We start from the raw sequence: 19113 nt of genomic DNA, 5'->3' as shown, positions 1-19113 counted from the left end.
TCCCATTTCTCCACTCTGATCTTTCCCAGCATTTATGACACTTCCTGTCTTGCTTTGTTATTTTTCTATTTGTTTTGTCCAGTTCCTTGGTGCAGACAGTTCTTAAAAAAATTGTGGGATCTATTAATTGTTCACCACCATTTTATTTCTTTCAAAAAACTCTGGGTAGCCACTAACTGTTTTTACTTTAATGTATGTTGGAGTTCTCATGTGAGCCCTTGTCAGATATACTTAATGTGTTATTTCATATTGTTATATGAGATGCTTCACTGAAAGTGAGGTGTAAAGGATATGCTGTGGTCTTTGTGAGAGGGCTAAGTCTTGAATAGTCCACCTTTCATTAAACTAGTATTTTTCTCTGCTGAATTTGACTGAAACCAAAGGAGGAGATGTCTCACTTAAAATTAATTTCATGTTTATAATTAAAAGCATTTTTAATAAAGCATTAATAATATCAGTAAACTTTTAAAATAGAGTATGAATATGTCTTTCAGCCAATGGTAATGACAACAAGAAATTCAAAGGTGATGATAAAATGGATGGGGCTCCTTCTCGTGTTCTTCATATCAGGAAATTGCCTGGGGAAGTGACAGAAACAGAAGTAATTGCTTTAGGTTTACCTTTTGGTAAAGTAACCAACATCCTGATGCTGAAAGGGAAAAACCAGGTAATTTGTTGCTTTCCATTTTTTAATATGCTTACTGTCTGATTTCAAAATATATTGTTGAAATGTTATTGAAGTAAGTCATAAAGCAGCAAGTATTAAAGAAAAAGAGACCTTTTGTTCCTTTTTTTTTTTTTAATGAATTTATAGTATCTTTTAATAAATCTTGGGGGGAAATGGGATGGTTGGCAGCTGCCTAAAGCAAAAAGTTAACTGGAAGATAAATATTTATTCTTACATCTTACAGATGAATTTTTGGAGATAGAATAGCTTAACAAAAAGTTGTTATGTGTAGAATGACATTTTCTGAAGACTGATATTTGTTAAAATGTGTTATCAAACCTTTTTGGGTTTTTATGTGTGACTAATATGAAGATTACCTGCTTTGTAGATACTAAAAATGTCCTCTTTTAACTACAGGCATTTTTGGAACTTGCCACAGAAGAAGCAGCTATCACTATGGTTAATTACTACTCTGCTGTGACACCTCATCTTCGTAACCAACCCATTTATATCCAGTATTCCAATCATAAAGAACTAAAGACTGATAACACACTTAACCAGGTATATTTACTGTTCAGTAGTATTACAAATGCAAATAGGTGAAGATGAGGCATGGCATGTGTTCTTGGCTCGTGTGCCATGTGTTTGAATCATGTGTTGTGTCCACATTCTGACATCCCATTGTTCCATTTTGTGACACTGAAGGTTGTAGTTCTTTGGGTTATACAATTTAAACTTTTCCAGTCACTATAAGGACATTTAATTGATAAGTGCTTATAGAAAGAGTAGGAGTAACTATGCAACTCAGCCAAGTATCTGGCCATCTTGAAAGTTGTGTGTTTCATACATTAGGGAAAAGAAGTGTAATCAAAAGACATTTTTACACAGCTACTGTAATTAATATTAAATGTAGAGGTAAATTTTGTTTTCCCAGCTGGTGTCCACCAGGTCTTTTTTTTTTTTTCCCCCCTACTTTCCTTAATCATTGATTTGTTTCAGTATGAGGAATATCATGTAAGTTGTGAGAGATGAAATTGTGTAATCTCTAATAGCTTTAAATTATGCAGTATGCATTAATAGGATGGTTATTATTTTTACCCGGCATGCTCACTTATCTCTCTTGTTTTGTTTTGTTTTGCTCCATAAGGCAACTGTAATGAAAGTATTAAATGTAAACCCTTTTTTCTGTACTTTTTCTTTCTCAGAAAAAGACATCTAATATTTCTGATACTGTCAGTTTTGGCAGTGGAAGTGGTTACATAGATGTGTGTTTTTGTGCTATCATCACGTGGTTACCTTTTGAATTTCTAAAATCCTGCTTGTGTTTAAAAACAGAAAAAACCTATGTATGGAGAGGATTTTGTTTTTCATTTTATAAAAGAGGGTGGATAACAGACACCAGTTTGTTTACCTCCCTGGATACCACTTTCTGACATTTGTTAGTCTTGTGTATTACTTAATTATGTTAAAACTGAAAACTTTGGAGGTGTTAATTTAGCCCTTTTCCTTCATGCTAGAGTCTTCTACATAATTAAAATGGCAGCAAAATGTTAGCTGAGATACAATCTTTTGAATGTAAGATAAGTTTTCTGTAAGGTTGGGGTTTTTCCTTGGTTGGTTTGTGGCCTTGTTTAGTTTTATTTCATGTAAAGGAAGAATCTTGAACCTACAAAATCCTCACTTTCTTTATCCTTACTAGTAGAAAAATAAGCTTTTTACTAGAAAGGTTGATATTGGTGCTGTTTGAAGCCCCTCCTTAATGTGACATAAGGATTAACTGATGTTTTTATTTTGGTTGGCTCTTCTCACAGAGTCAGACCACGTTGACCTTAATGTTGTGTTATGTCTGTAGCTCTGTGTTTGTTAACTATAGTAATACTTCTAATTAATCTCAAGCTATTATCTTGAAATATTAAGAAAGTCTCTCTTCTGTCATGTTTTCTAAGCGGGCCCAAGCAGTTCTTCAGGCAGTGACGGCTGTGCAGGCATCAAACGCTCCCATCAGTGGGACCACTGTTAGTGAGAGTGCAGTGACTCCAGCTCAGAGTCCAGTGCTTAGAATAATTATTGACAACATGTACTATCCAGTAACCCTGGATGTTCTTCATCAGGTAACTCAAATTTCACTTTGGCTTGAGCTATGATTGGGAGAAGCAGATGTGTAAAACTGTACAATGTTTTTGGCAGATATTCTCTAAATTTGGTGCTGTATTGAAGATAATCACATTCACAAAGAATAACCAGTTTCAAGCTTTACTGCAGTTTGGTGATCCAGTAAACGCACAGCAAGCAAAGCAAGTAAGTATAGTTCTCTTTTAAGGCTAGAGATCTTCCTGTACTCTCAGCATTTGTAAAATGTTGATCTAGGGTACTGCCATAGTGTGTCATATTCCTCCACCATCTGTGTGAATTTTTTGGGATTAAAAAAAAAGTGAAAGTTATTACGTAATATGTTACTATACCATGTGAAATCAGTGTTTAATGCTAGTGTGTTTATGGATACTGTGTCTGAACTATTTTTTGACATTTGTATGAACAAATATTATGGTAAGACTGTACAGAGATGAACTAATATGCAAGACTGCAATAGTAAAAATGTCAGCCAGAAGTAAGAATGTAGGATGTCATGATGATGCACAATTAATTCACACAAAGCAGCAAATTTAGTAACCCTATTGGATTGTTGTTGGCAGGTACTTTCAAGCATGCATACAGAGATGTGATTTGTGGGTTAGTTACCGATTTATGAAAGTATTCAGTTATAGTATCCTAAAAAAAAAAAATCTAAACTTATTTGTAACCATAAATGCCCAGAAGAGAGAGTACAATTTACTCATGTGACCAGACTGTGAAGAAGCTTTGCAGCAGTGATGGGTGAGCAGGATCTTGCTTTTGTTTTATAGGAAACTCTCCTATCCTGAGTAGGAGAGGCAAGAACAGGTAACTGGTTATATTCATTATAGCAGGAGAGAGCCTATGGATAAATTATGGCAATGATCAACAGCATATCATCTAGACCAGATGGTTTGAATTAATTGAATGGGATATGTTCACATTTGTGGCAGTAGAAAAGTTGAACCAAAGGGGAAGGTGAGATTTTTATTATTATTATTTTTATTGTAATTTGCAAGAGATAAATGGAATTAATTTCTATTTTCAAACCTTCACATACAGTCTGAGTTTGAGGAAAGCTGATTAAAATTGATGTGCTGCTTAAGTGTTGCTTGGCAGCATAGAAAGTGCTTATTGCCTGTAGATGACAGACCAGCTGAGAACTTCACTAAAGTGAAAAGCTCACACCTCAGGCTAAGCTGGCAAATTTTCCTCTTAGTAGAGGAAGGACAAAAATAGGCTTAATTTTCTGTTGTAAAAAATGTGGACTGTATTGAAGTAAAGACTTTGCTAAGTGGTGGAGGGAGGTAATTTTTGTCTCTATCACCGAATGAAATACTGGGCATTGAGTAAAGAACTGTGAGATGTCAAGACTGGGAATCACAAAAAATTAAACATGTTTTCAGGGAGCAGAGCAAAAGTTTTCATGCTACTGAGGAAAACGAGAGAAGAGACGATTTGCAGCTTGATTTATGGTGGTCCACTTTAAGATAATCTACTCCTGAAAAGCAGTCTGGAAATACTTGTATATCTGAAGCACAATTTAAATTAGGGATTTCTTTTTCAGAGTTGAAACAATATCAAATATTAGATAATGCCACAGAGTAGAGAGAGATGCAGATATATCACTGTACTACATAAGAATTTCTATGGATGGGATGGACCTTGCAGGTGAAAAATAGCAGTACAGAAGCTAGAACGTGACCTACAAGTTCTGCAGAAATCAGTTGTAGACATTTATATTTGAAATATTTGATATATGGTTGGATGCTAAATGTGTTTGTTACAGAATGTTGTAGTTCAGGCTTGACTTGTGTTTGAAAGCCATTTTTCAGTAGTAGATGCTACTGCTGCTTTTAAAGTGCTTTTCTTATGCAAAGTATGACATCAGGTATTAAATCTTTTGACCTCGTTATTTGAGTCATGTATATTATCAAGAAATTTAATGGAAAAATGACATCTGCAAAATGGACTGTAGTGATATGAAAATTCAGTGTAATTCTAGGAATAGCTTATGAAGAAGTTACAAATGAAAGGATGAAGTATGTAGGTGTGAAAGGAATCTAAGTATCTCCTGCTGTTGCTGACTTCAGACAAACTGATATCAGCTTGTGGGACTCTGTTGGTCTTTAAAAAAACCCAGCATGTATTTGTGTCTCCAGTTTTGCATGTTTTGATTAGAGTGCCTGTTCACTTGTGGCAGCTTGTGTGTGAATGACTGAACTTCATTGAATAAGTGACTCCTGTATGTACAGGCAGTGTCAGAGTGATGTTGGGGTCTTACTGTCAAACTGAAATGGTTTTAGGTTTATAGTTTTCTATTTAACCACTCTGTGTGTAAATATACAAAATGTTAAGAATAGTACCAGCTACTATTATTAAAGGATGCTAAATTAGAAGGAAAGTTTGGTTTCCCCACTACCCTCACAAACTAAATAGAGTAAAATACAGTTCTTATGGTTAACCCACTGTGATAAAACATGAAGTGCTACCAGAAGAAAAATGCCTGAAGGAAAGAAGCAGTCAGGTGATAGGAAAAAAACCCCTTCAGTTTAAATCCATCTGGAAGTAGAACCGAGATGATGTCGTGGCTACAACTGAGTTGCATGGAATTCAAGATCAAACACATGGTAAAGGAGTAAAAGTTTTCAATTTGTTTCCCATCCAAGTTACTGTAGAAGATAATGGGGAAATTTCATTTTCCGGTGGCCCTCTTCACAGGAAATCAGAATGTGGGCTTAATAGAAATTGAAGACTTGTTAGGGAAGTTAAAGAGCAATTTGAAAAACTCAATTGATGTAAGTACTAAGAAGAGATGCTATGCATTTGAAGGTTCTGAGAAGGTTCTGACACTAACAAGAATGTGCAATATGAAGCCCTGTGGGATCTCTTTTGTGATTTGAATGAGCAACTAGTGAAAAACCTGATTGCTGCTCTGCTTGTTTTGTAAGAAACTAGTTTCCTGAAAAAACAGATAGTGGCTCCACTGATACTTGTTTCATCAGGTTGGGTCATTATAGGTTCCTTCGGTGAAGACTGAATTCACTTTTGTGACTTTAGATGTGAGCAGTTAATCTGGAAGAAAGTGCTGATTGGTGAGAATCTTTCTTGCATTGTTAGAGGTTTATGATGCTACTGATAGAGATGGTTGGGGTTAGCGTTTATTTTGGTTCTGGTGCTTGAATATTTTCCTAGAGTTTGACTACAGTGCTTGTTAGGAGTGCATCTCCTTAATTTCTGGTTCAGGATGTTCTTTCAGCCCATTTGTCTCTCAACTAAAAGATTTCTCTTGTGCAGTACCTTTTATATGTTCTTTTGGTCATTTTGATTTTGGCAGAAGGAGGAACTTTTGCTGTTTCAGTAGAAGTTTTAGTTACTTATATAGCTCCCATTAAACATTGGCTACTCCAGAAACTACAAACACCTATCTTGGTTTGCTACTTTTTAAGTCTAAAATATTTCCATCAACTTAGCAGCTTTCTGCAAGCCACAAGTCAGTATTTCTGCAGACTCCACACAGAGGTAAAGTATCAATCTTGATGGGTCCTATGATTTGGACAAAGCTAAAGCATCCAGCCTTTGTCTCATTCACAGTTGTTTTCTTCATATGGGAGTGGGTATTCCTTGCTGGGCAGTGGCATTGTATTTGACAATAAGTAAACTCTGGCTGGATAATTTGGTCCTTCCTTTAATCCATATCTTAGTGGATTTTAGAAGGTAGGAAGTCTTCTAAAAGTGATGTCAGATTGTCAATATAAACTTCTTTAGGTGTAAGTGTTCAAGTGATATTCTTTTCCTAAATACCAACAGCAGTCTTGGGCTCTGCTTTGTCACTATGTATGAAAGAGCTAGCAAATGGTGTGTACTGTAATGGTGGTGCCCATCACCACTCCAGCAATATAGAATTAATTAGTTAAGCTTGTGTTCTATGCATAAGGATAATGAATTTTGCTTTTGCAATATTGTATGAAGCATTTTTAAGCTGAATTTTAAGCATAGGAGTTTCTCTTTAATTATTGTTTGTTGACACAATGCTTAGATTTTCCAGTTTCTGTAGATTTTTCATTCCATATGTTTTTACAACTTCCAAGCTATGGCAAAACAATTATATTGACTTACATATTCTTTTACTGCTAAGTAGTGGTAGTTCTTTTAAGTGGTTCCATGAGCCCTGGAGATGTGAGCTGTGATTAATACATTTTCTGGGGACTCCCTTGCTGGCCCAGGCCTAGCACAGGGGTGTCTGCAAGATGTTCAATTTCCAGATGCATCAGTGTGTGAAAATAGCAGCACACAGGGTGTGTGCAGTGCTTAGCTCAAAATAGTAAACCCTCCCAAAACCTGAATGTTTTGGCAAGTACACTGCAGATGTAACCCAGCTAACTGCAAGAGCTAGCTCAGGTCCAGAAGTGGTACATTTCAGTCTAAAATTTCAGTTCAAACATTGAAATAAAAGATCTGATTTGTATATTTGAAATTTTGCTTTATTTGGTTTTTTTTGGTGTGTGTGTGTATGTATATATAAATATATATATATGGTAGCTTTATATTTAACATAATGACTTGATTGGATGCTAATTTTTAAGATGAGCTGCATCTTTGCTTCCTAGCATTCCCTAAAAATTGAGCTAACTTTGTTGCAGAAGTCTCCATATTTTTATGTCTCTCATATTTAACTGGTAGTGCTTTTAGGGAAAGGAAGATATACTCAAAATGTAAAGGGACTCAAATCTAGGTATCAACAATATATATATTGGATTTTTTTTCAGTGTTTTCATAGACTACTATGTATCATGTTAATAGGCATTCTTTCATAAGTACCAATTAACTGTGAAAATGGGATTTCTAAAAAGGGTGTTAGTATCATCAAGTTAGCAGTTAAAGTTGGTTTCCTCTCAGTTTTGGCACTAATTATCTTTAAGGAGAGAAGGAAAGCATGCAGGAATAATGTATATATTACACCTTAACAGATAGCTGTCTAACATGGTAGTTAAGTCTAGGGTTTTTTTTCCTCATGGCTTTCCATGAAAGATTCTTGATTTATTTTTTTTTTTTTTCCATGAGAAATATATTTGGTATTATGTCTGAATTTAAGCTGTGCTATGGAATGCAGGTTAATTAGCTGTATTCAACAGACAAAATTTAAGTTGGACACTGTTAAAATGTCCTTTGCCACTTTGGTGCATAAAACCAGCTTTCAGGTAAGAAGGGAACATCAAACTTCCTGGAGTCATGTTGATAGGTTAATCCATTTCAATTGGTTTTAAGCTAGACAGTAAGACAGATAAATATCTATACACTGACCTTGTTTGCAATAAAATAACCAAAAACCCCAACGTTATGCAACCAGCTGGTATTACGTCTCTTTTAAATAAACTGTGATCTTTTTTTCAGGCCTTAGATGGTCAAAATATTTATAATGCTTGCTGTACCCTAAGAATTGATTTTTCCAAATTGGTGAATTTGAATGTCAAGTACAACAACGATAAAAGCAGGGACTACACTCGTCCTGACCTCCCATCTGGTGATGGACAGCCAACGCTGGACCCAGCTATTGCTGCAGCATTTGCAAAGGAGACCTCTCTTCTAGGTATGGTGTTGACATTCTTTTGTACTGCAAAGCCACTTCATGAAAATATTCATTAATCCTTCTAACAAATTACAGTAGTCTCCAAAGGCCCTTCAGGGTTCAGTCTATATTGTGGTCTGAATTGCAGTAACATAATTATATTGTCTTCAGAAGTACTGCAAAAAATGAATGAAAACTTGCATGACAAAATGACAAATGCACAAAGTATTAGAAAAAGGTTGGTTCAGCTTGTATCACAAAATCTGTCCTTCCCTCTTTCATAAGTTCCTGTCTGTGTCCCCCTTGCCCACCTTCCCACTTAGTTTGTAAGAGACTTAACTGTATGATTTCTTTATGCTGATGGTTATTTGTAATATCAGATTATGAAACTAACATTTTACTGGTTTCCTTCAGAGGAAAGATTATGCTCTTTGCTTAAAATACCCAAACCTTATGGTGCTACCTGTAGTTTCTGTGAATCAAAGAGAAAAAAAGCAACCTGTAGTTGCACTTTTAGTGGTCTTCTATGAGTTCTATATATCCTGTCAGCCTTTGAGTTTGTCAGAAGTTGGTGAAATGATCTGAGAAGGGTGAAGATATATCTATCTTCTGACTATTACCAAAATAATCAATGCATACTCCTACTCCTGTCAAATTGTTTTTTGGTGAGAATACCTTTCACTCTTTAAAATGTAATGGCACTCAAATATAGAATCATTACTTTTATAAAAGCTGATATATTATGTTGTGATCATTGTTCTTCCCACTTAGTCTTCTTATTTTTTTTCTTTTGTAATTTCCCATTTTTCTTCTGAAGAAAACAGAAGAACAACATAGATCTCATGGTTTTTTGTGCAGTCTGCAAACTGCAGTAAGTTTGAGTTAATGTAGGAAAGAGGGGTCTCTGCTCTCTATTATGAAAGATAGAAGGCACTTAGTGAATGATGTGAGCCCAGGAAGAGGTAATTACTGTACCTAGGGCTACCAAATATTGCACTGGATTTTCCTCTTCTCTGAAATCAGGTTATTTGAAGGATACATTTCATATCTAATTGTAAAGTACACACAAAGCCAATCCCCCCAAATTCTAGAGCACTTGACTTTACATTTCCAGTATCACTTGCAGGTACAGCAAAAGTTTTGGGCAGTAAAAAATACTGTAAGAATCTAGTCTCAGGAAAAAGCTATCTAAAGCTTTTTCTTTATTTTCCTTTAACTTCCCATAATTTAAAAATTGAAATCTCTCATTTCGTGCTTCAGTTGGGAAGGTGGATGAGTGTTCATGTAGAAGTTTGACACCATAGAGATGAGTGCTGTAGGAACACCCTTGAGGCAATTAGTAATTCTTTTGTCAGCCTGTAATGACTAGAAGGTAGACACAGGGCTGCAGTATGAGTAGTAAGACAAAAGCAAAGCTGCTTATTAATGAGATCCACAATATTAGGGATTTAGGAGAGGAGAGTATAAAGATTCATGAGTTATGAAACAATGCCAAATGCAGTTACTTATATAACTCCAGATGTGACATTTTCCTGAATCCTGAGAAGTTGATTTCTAGTCTCAGGCTTACTAATGTCTTTCTTTGTAGACAGTACTTACAGTATGCATCAAATTAACAGGTTTCATTTGCTTGGCTTGGTGAAATCACACTCTGTAGATGCTTGCATCACTGCATTAGTGTGGATGTATTTAATTGGGATTACTGTACTTTCTGCAGTTGTCCAAGAGGCTTTAGTGGACTTTATGATCTACTACTTTAGATCTGAAAGTTACTTAGATACTTCTGATTTTTTGTCTGCAAAACTACATAGTTTTCTAACATTTTTATTTTAATCACTCATTATTTTGTGTATATTGAAAATAATTTCTAAAAACATTATGAAGATGACAGTCACAATAACTAATTAAATATTCTAATTTATACTCCTTGGATGGACCTCCATACATGCACTGTTTTTCCAAGCAGTAGAAAAAGATAAGGCACACTACCTAAGTGCCTTCCATTGCAGCTGTGAAACATTTTCACAGTATTGGTGAAGTCAGTCCTGTTTATTTTGATGAACAGTGGAGATTTTATATCCTGTTGGCTTTTTCTTGTGTAAAAAGAGTAATTGTTTCAAAAGAGTCTTAAGGGAGCTGGGTGCATTTTCTAACTCTGCTAGTGGCCAGTTGGGTGAGCTTGGTATATTGTTAACTCTTCATGCTCTGTCAAATGGGGATGGTTAGTACAGGGATTTTGTTGTTCTTTTTTTCAAGTTGCCTTTTTGCTGTTTTTACAGAATTTGAGTTCTACAGCTGAAAAATTTTACAAAAGTCTCTAAGGCTGTTGGTGCCTTAGTGATTAGGATGATTGTCAAGATGGGAATGGTGCTTGTTTGGGTATGGAAGAACAGGATTCTCATTCTGGGCTGCTTACTGTGTAAAAAGGCACAGAATATAAATTATATAAATAAGAGGACAAAGAATAGGAAAATTAAAAAAAAGAATGGATGCTTGTGCATGCAATTTATATCTGCCTTTATTGAGATACTCAAAAGAAGGGTGGGAAGACTTAAAAGTTCGGAGTCATGGAGGCTGGCAAACTTTGATATGTTAAGTATGGCAGAATGATAACAGCAGCCTTCCTCCTAATTCTTTTAATCTTAATATTTATTTCCTTCGGTTTGATACAGAATTTCTTTTGTAATGTTGATAAAGATGTCTTCAGCATATGCTGTGCCTTATTCACATGTGATTCTTAGAGGGCACATTTCCCCATGAGAGAATGGAACTCCATTTTGAGTTTAGTGTGTTCTTCAAGTTCTTTTGCATGCTCAAAAATACCACGAGATGGACCTGTGGCGTTCTTTTTGAGATTCCTGATGACATTTTGAAGGAAAATAATTGAAAATACTTTTATAGGAATGGTGTTTAATTAATCATTGTTTTTTAACTTCTTCAGTGGGACCAAAGAATGTCCTTGGGAGAGTCTGATGCTGTGAAGGATTTTGCTTTTTGAAATATGAGTTACTTGGCTGTGCTCTGCCCAGCTATGGAAGGAACCATAAAAACTTCACTAGTCTTCTTTAGATTCCTTTATTCCTAAAATTACAGGACTGGCTTAAAGTTTCTAAGGTTAGGGAGAGATGTCTAGACATATCAGAAGACTGGATAGGCTCTAGTAAGACCTGGTAGCTTGACATTTTCTAAAACTTAAGTGATTGCTATTGACCTAGTATAAAATAAGTTGTATTCCCTTCAGGTGGGGATCTGTCATGCCTTACTTACATACTGGAAAAGTATTTTGATATATCAGTGTTCTTTTACCAAAGCCTGCATGATGTGCAAATACAATGTTGATAAAATAGGATAAAGCTGTTCCTATATAAACTCTGTGTAGTGCATATGTATCACAAGAACCTTTCATGAATCCTGGGAGTAGCACACTCAACTCATACCCCAGTGACTGGAGCAGACAAAACCAGCCTTTCTCTGTGGGCTCCAGGCTTCCTTGAAGAAGAAAATGTAAAAGCACAGCTGAAGCTTTAGCTGAGGGTAACATGCTTCTTCAGATGACTGAATTACACAGAGCATGCTGAATCCTGAATTTTGGAGTTGCCTCCCCACCTCATTACGCTCAGGTTGTGAGATACGGAAGCATGTGGCCAGCTGCACTGTTGGGTACTTAGTCAAGCAGCAAGTTGGAGTGAGGAATGTCTCGCAAATGATGATGGGAAATAAGGATGTAATGATGCAGAGAGCACAATTAGTGTTTATTCTTACTGATTAATCAACGTTTACTTTAGACCATCTTGATGAACTAGACACTTCAAACATTTTGGAGTGCAGTGGAAACAGGTTTGCTGCACAATAATGGTCATTTGAATAGAAAGTACTTCTTATACTTCATAACTTTGCAGACTTGATCTGAAAAACAATTTCTACATTTCTCTTACCTTAATTTACCAACCCATTTCACCACCTGTTGGATGACTTTACCGTGGGATTGTCTGCTGTGTAGAGCGGTGTGTGCAGGACTGATACTGATGTAGAAACTTTTTTCTAAAACGACTTGTGTGTGTTTCGTAAAATATGCTTTATTTTAAAATTAGGGCTTCCTGTTGCAGCTGTTCCAGGAGCTCTGAGTCCTTTGGCTATTCCAAATGCTGCTGCTGCAGCTGCAGCTGCTGCTGCTGGCCGTGTGGGAATGCCTGGAGTTTCAGCTGGTGCCAATACAGTCCTCCTGGTTAGCAATTTAAATGAAGAGGTAAGTGAAACAATTTTACTTTTTTTTTCCCCCCCCTCTTTAGTCACATTTCATTTGTCAGTATTTTATAATTTCTTTGCATTTGGCTTCTTACATTTGGATTTTAAGCTCAAAGTGTTTTTGCTGTTTTTTTAATAATCTCCAAAATTTATTTTAAAGATTCTGTTAAATACATTTTTTCCTAGGTAGCTAACAACTTAAAATATCCTTTGACAGTCAGCTACCTATTTTTTCTAAGAAAAATTTGGTAACTACATATTTGAATACCACCTGTTCTTTCTTTTGTAACTGTAACCATGTAAACTAGAATTTGTGTTTTGTTTCTAATTGTTTGCTGTTTCATTTCATGCTTGTATCTCACATTTTTGAGTCTTAATTTATGTAAACTACTCTAACACATTTTTCTTTGAAGGTTCTCCCAAAGATCTTGACGAGGCACTCTTCCAGTCTCTCTTAGTAATTTTTTTTTCTTTGCAGTTACTCATTTGTCTTTAAAAAAATAAAAGTAGTGGCAAAGCATTTTCACCTTAACTGTATCTTTCTTGCTTACTCTGAAATCTGAAGGGATTAATTTAGTTTTGCATTTTTACTGTCCTTTACATTTATTTTGATGGCTGTGAAAGCTGGTATGAAATGTGGGAAGTTTGTATCAGTCTAGCTGTTCCATTTTTAACTGGCCTCTGTCACTGTAAATCATTATGCTTTTTTTATCATCTAGCACTATTTTGTCATCCACAGTCTTGCATGTTAAAATGTTTTAGATCAGAGTGCCATTTTGAAAGATATTTTGCCTGCATTTCATAACCAGCCATGCTTACGCAGTTAAAGTTTAAATTTTAAAATTTCTATTGCATGCTTTTTTTAATTTATTTTCATGTTGAGATGAAATGCTGTAGTTTACTCTTGATATGAATGTACTTTACCCATATTTGTCTTGGGTGACTACATTTTACTCAGTTTTTCTTGTACAGTACATAAACCAACCATTTTCTGACCAAATTCCTGCATTTCCTATGTACTGACCTATATTTTATTTTTTTTTTGTTCCCCACTTCCTTATTTTTTTTTTCTTCTGCATTGCTGTATTCCCTCCCCCATTTCATCCTCTTCCCTGTGTGTTCAACTTCCCTTTCCTTGTCTTTCCCCAAATTCCCATGCCCTTCCCTGTCTTACCCTTCTCCTCGTCTTTGTCTTCGTTCCCTGTCTTCATTCCCTATGTTCATGCTTCTGTGCTTGAACAAAATGTTCCTCGGACCAACTTGCCCCAATTAACCGCCTTGAAACCATGATCCATGACCACCTCACCATTCTGCGGGATCCACCCTTCGTTATGGATGATCTGTTCATCTCCGCTCTTCCTCGACTCTTCTCTCTTCTTGTCTTACGCTGCTTGCTCTTCTCTCCTTCTAAAGATGGTTACGCCCCAAAGTCTGTTTACCCTCTTCGGTATGTTATTGTTAGCACTATACTTTTATTATTGATTTGATTTTGTTTTTATGGTTTTTGTTTGGTTGTTTTTTTTTTTTTTAGTTTTTTTTTTGTTTGTTTCACCTTAATTCTTATTTGTAGCTAGCACTTTGGCTTAAAGTTGAATAGTAAATCTTTTGCTATTTTTCTTTTGCTGTTTAAATCTCTCCATAGACACAGATTTTCTTTTAATGCATGCTAATATATTTTGCATGGTCTTTAATTTTATATCATTCACATAGCTTTGAGGGTTTATCAGAAATTATTCTTTTCAAAATTCACTATTCAAAATCTTTATCTCCTTTATTCATTTGTGAGTGTGTTGAGTTTGAGTGAGTGATCTTGTTGCTGTCTGAATGTTCCATTGATATGTCAAAATATGTGACTTAGGTGGCTGGCTTTAAAATGAACTTTTTCTTTTGGGTTACTTTTGACTTTGAAAAGGTGTTTATGGTGATGTGCAGCGTGTGAAGATTTTATACAATAAGAAAGATAGTGCTCTTATACAGATGGCTGATGGAAACCAGTCACAGCTGGGTAAGATTAGTTTTCTGTTTATATTCCCATTAGTCTAAGTACTTGGAAATTAGGCTTTGTAAGATCAGGTGAACTAGATGTGTTTATATTTGTCAATCTGTCTCTTATCCTGGTTATCCACCAGATCCAAAATCTTTTTGCATGCACTTGTGTTCCAGAAAGTCTGCACCTAAATGAATACCCTAAATGTATTCAACAGCTGAATCAAATATGATGATCCTTAAATAAAATTAAATATTGACAAAGAGTCTGCAGACCTAGTTCTTGATTCCAGTCTGACCCTTTGATTTGCTTGAGTGTTTATCTTCTTTGCTTGTGTCATGTACCACAAGCTATTGAAAAGTAGCACTCAATTGAGTAAACTTGTCTTTTTCAGCCATGAGCCATCTTAATGGACAAAAAATGTACGGAAAGATTATTCGGGTTACCCTTTCTAAACATCAGACAGTACAACTACCTCGAGAGGGACTTGATGACCAAGGGCTGACTAAAGATTTTGGTAATTCGCCTTTGCACCGCTTCAAGAAACCTGGTTCAAAAAACTTTCAAAATATATTCCCTCCTTCTGCAACACTTCACCTGTCCAATATTCCGTAAGTGTTCACTGTTACTGAGCTGATAATATTTATGGGAATCACAGCACACTGAACTAATGGTTTCCTGCTTATGCTTATTTTCTTCCTGTCTGTAGACCCTCAGTAGCAGAAGAGGATCTACGCACATTGTTTGCTAACACTGGAGGCACTGTGAAAGCGTTTAAATTTTTTCAGTAAGTACCTGTTCTGCACATAGCACTAAAAAAAGAGTTTTGCAGCACATCTTAAGAGAAAGTGCATATCAGATAGCAAACATTAGGAGCAACTCCTGTAGTGTTCAAGTTCCTAATTCCATTATTTTGTTTCAGAAGAGATCACAAGATGGCCCTTCTTCAGATGTCAACAGTAGAAGAAGCTATTCAGGCTTTGATTGATCTTCACAATTACAATCTGGGAGAAAGTCACCATCTGAGAGTTTCTTTCTCTAAGTCAACTATTTAAAAAGGCAGATAGAGAATGAAGGTGTATTGCATTGTTTGGTGTTGTCACCTTTTGACTGTTCAGGAAAGTGGGGACCAGAGTTTGTCTTCTGTTAAATTTTTTTTTTCATGCTGTTATCATTCCTCAATTGTTTTAAAAATAAAGAAAAAAAAAAGAAAAAAGAAAAAGGCAGTGGTATTAACTGCTTTTCAACTGTTCAACTGTTGTTTAGGTAAACCATTGTTTTGTTTAAAAGATTTCAAGTTAATACCACATTTTTTCAACTTAGTTGACGTACGTGCCTTAAAAAGGAAAATTAGTACTGCTGGAATTGCATAACTAGTAAAAAGCAAATTTGGTTGTCTGGGGCACATTGTTACATGATAATTTAAATATGTTTAGGCAGGGGTGTGTAAAAAGGTTAAGTTTTTTCTCCTGCTTGATAGATTGCTTTATCTGCTGGCTTGTCACTTATTTTTTCTTTTTAATTGGATAAGATGCATTATGCTGAAAAAGTATTTTATTTGATTTTTGCTACTTTTTGCTTTGTGTTCTTTTTTTAAAAAAGGCCTTTTATATTTCATTGTTCTGGTCTAGATTCAGTTATGAATGTAGGCATTAGTTAAAATTAACAAGGTACAGAATATTAATTTCTTAAAGGACAAAAAGTGACTTCTGTGACTTTGAGCCCTACGTGAAAAGCATTGTGGAATCTTAACCTTTTTGTACACACTCTTGTGGGATGTATCATATAAATGTCAGCACTAAGTAACGTCTTGTTTGTGGCTGAATATTTTTCGTAGATGTTTTTGAAGTTGACATGACTTATGTGCATTTCAATATATATTGCCATCTTTAGTTTGTAATTAAGATATGGAATATGGTTGTGGATTTCTGAGCATGTACAGACTGGTCAAGCTAGTTCAGGAAACGGTGCATGTATTTTTCAATGATGAAGAAAGTTTGCTGCAAATGCTTGCAGGAAATTTTGTGGCAGTTTTCTAAAACTGACAACCAGGTGGGACCAAAGTTTATGTGCCTTTAGTCTTAATTTACCTTGCATTGTAATATTCAGTTTTAATAAATCTCTTCAAAATATTTTGTATTTAGAAATTGATCTGACTTTACTATAAACATGGCTCAGAATCTGCAGATCCAGTTAATTTAAAAGCAGTTCACTGACAGTCTGAACTGTTACCTTGATTCTGTTTAAATGACCAATACTTTTTGAAATTGATGTACTTAGTTTCAAGATTCATAGATTCTGTTATCTATGTAGAAAAAAGAAAGGTCATGTATATTTTCTATTAGTTGAGTTTTTACATCTTTAGAATTGTAAAATTCAGTATAGTTTGGAAGTGGCACAATTAAAAATTAATTTTCTAACAAAGTTGGGAGGTTTGATGGTTGTTTAATTTCATTTTGTGTGTACTCTGCTTACCTCTGTAGCATGCTCAATAAACACTTCTGTAGCTCTGTATTCACCTTTTCTGTCTTTCTCTGCTGCTTTCTATCTCTCCTCTTCTTTGTTTTTCACTTCTACTGTGCTTCTAAATTCATGTTTATTCTCACCAGGGTGGGAAAAGCATAATATCAAAAACTGCTATTCATGGCTTTTTACCATAAATCTGATGCTGTGAAAAATACCAACTCTTTATTTCAGATAGTGACCCCTTTGCAGGCATATGTGCAAATTAAACATTTCCCACCCTGTTACAACTTACTGCTTTAAAGACATAACTTTTATTGTAGTTTGTTAGCTCTCTCTTTCTATCTTTTTAGTTTTCAAGCAGATTTATGCACTAATAGATCTCTCAGGTTTGCCATGCTCTCTTGCTGCAAGTTTCATCTTTCATTTTTTTTGTGTCTGCTAAAGATTTTCTACTAATCATAAAGTACACTCATGAGTGAAAGTAATGAAGGATTTCAGATGAGATCCGTGGACCATACATGAATACATTGAGAACTTCACCTTTTCAGAGTCATGGGTTCAAATGAATATTAGAACAGTCTGGGAACTTCAGTAGTTTTACTTTATATTACTTTGAACTGATTGTTGTGGGGGTTTTTTCCCTTTCAATTAGAAATAGGATTTTACACAGTTGCCATTTAAGAGTAACTGAATGATCCTGGAGTATTTGGTAAAAGCTGTCAGTGTTCAAATCAGAGCATTTTCAGTCACTTTTCCAGTACAACCACTGTAGATACATTGATGTCAGAATATTTGTGAACTGATGTCTGCCTTTGGGTGGCTTTCAGATCAGTAAATAACTAACAGCTTTTGAAGGTCATGGTATAATGTAGGGGCTTGCATTAGTCTTAATACATTAAATAAAAAGCATTTTATTAGAATTACATCCAATCTATGATTTAAGTTATACTCCAGGTTTTGCAGTGATCACCCAATCTGAAGTGCTGGTAGAATCCTATTCATACATACTCAGAGGTTGTGAATCAGCATCTTTTTACAACTCGAGCACCCAAACACACAGATGTGACTATTTCCAGTGATTTAAGCAGTAGTTAAGGGTCTGACTGAGCTTTCTGTTACGTTTTTCATCTGTACAATATGATGTCCCATATTTTTCTAAAATAAAAGTGTGTCAGATTTCCTTTTGTGTATCAGAATGTGCTTGCGTGTTTCAACTAGAAATGTGACTTGAATTTTGCCATTCTGCGTGTTCAGCTTGTGCTGAATTATTTCCACTCTAAAATGTGTATCAGATAGCATACAGTGATTGCCATATGTGTAATTTTGAAATAACTGTAAACATCTGCAGTCTCATTGTGTACAAATATAGGGGTTTATAAAAGGGTAGCTTACATACTTCTTGCTAGGCTTTATTTCCTTAAAAAGAAGTTTCTATTCTCAATTTGATAATTTCTGTGGCAAAAACCTCAAGGGAGAGTATATATTGGCTTGGACTTGTTATAAATTCAGCAGCTTTTATTCTGAGGCTATATTTGTATAAGTCAAAATTATGACAGTCGTAATGAAAGAATTTTTTATTAATCTGAAGAAAATCACTGTTCAGTTATGGATACTTAGTCTTTAAAGTGGTATCTCTTCAGAAAATAGAGACTTAGTAATGTCCTAACTCCTAGAACTTCCAAAAACTTCTTTTTCATGAGATGGTACTGCATTTTGTATAGTAATTTGTACATTTTTGTTGTTATAAAATGTAAATAATTTTCTGTATTTTTAGCGCTTCAGAATGTGAAAAGCATCACTTTTATTAAAATTTTACTAAAAATGAGGTTCATGAATAACTTCTTACACTCCATGGAATGTGAGTTTTCAGATTGTTAGTAAAACTTTACCATAGGCATGGTGATTCTCCAAACTCAGTTTCAGATTTTTAAAATAATTCTGGTGTTTTGTCAGAGAGCAGTTGCTGATTTTTATTTCTTTGTGAATCGTTACATTTTTCTCTGGTGGAGCAATGAAATTGGTTGGAGAAGTGCAAAAATGATTGATCAGATAATGTTCAACAGCAAA

At 35.1% G+C, this 19113-nt stretch overlaps 1 protein-coding gene across 7 annotated transcripts in view; it reads left to right on the top strand.

The window, feature by feature from the left end:
* PTBP2 (polypyrimidine tract binding protein 2) overlaps positions 1-18872 on the top strand; it is a 42972-nt gene extending 24100 nt beyond the window's left edge. For 2 of the 7 annotated variants that reach the window (XM_079314297.1, XM_079314293.1), the window contains 11 exons: positions 495-667; positions 1085-1228; positions 2614-2778; positions 2855-2965; positions 8174-8369; positions 12440-12594; positions 14007-14040; positions 14506-14598; positions 14975-15191; positions 15290-15367; positions 15506-18872. In XM_079314297.1, the coding sequence (XP_079170423.1) occupies positions 536-667; positions 1085-1228; positions 2614-2778; positions 2855-2965; positions 8174-8369; positions 12440-12594; positions 14007-14040; positions 14506-14598; positions 14975-15191; positions 15290-15367; positions 15506-15635 (1455 nt within the window). In that variant the 5' untranslated portion in view covers positions 495-535 and the 3' untranslated portion in view covers positions 15636-18872. Of the gene's footprint in view, positions 1-494; positions 668-1084; positions 1229-2613; positions 2779-2854; positions 2966-8173; positions 8370-12439; positions 12595-14006; positions 14041-14505; positions 14599-14974; positions 15192-15289; positions 15368-15502 lie in introns of all 7 variants that reach the window. The other 5 variants (XM_079314294.1, XM_079314298.1, XM_079314292.1 and 2 more) reach the window with 3 other exon arrangements.
* Positions 18873-19113: the final 241 nt, after the last annotated feature.

Source organism: Erithacus rubecula (genome assembly GCF_903797595.1).
Source record: "Erithacus rubecula genome assembly, chromosome: 10".
Lineage (NCBI taxonomy): Eukaryota > Metazoa > Chordata > Aves > Passeriformes > Muscicapidae > Erithacus > Erithacus rubecula.
Note: the sequence above shows the minus strand (reverse complement) of the source record. Positions and strands in the feature narration are given on the sequence as shown.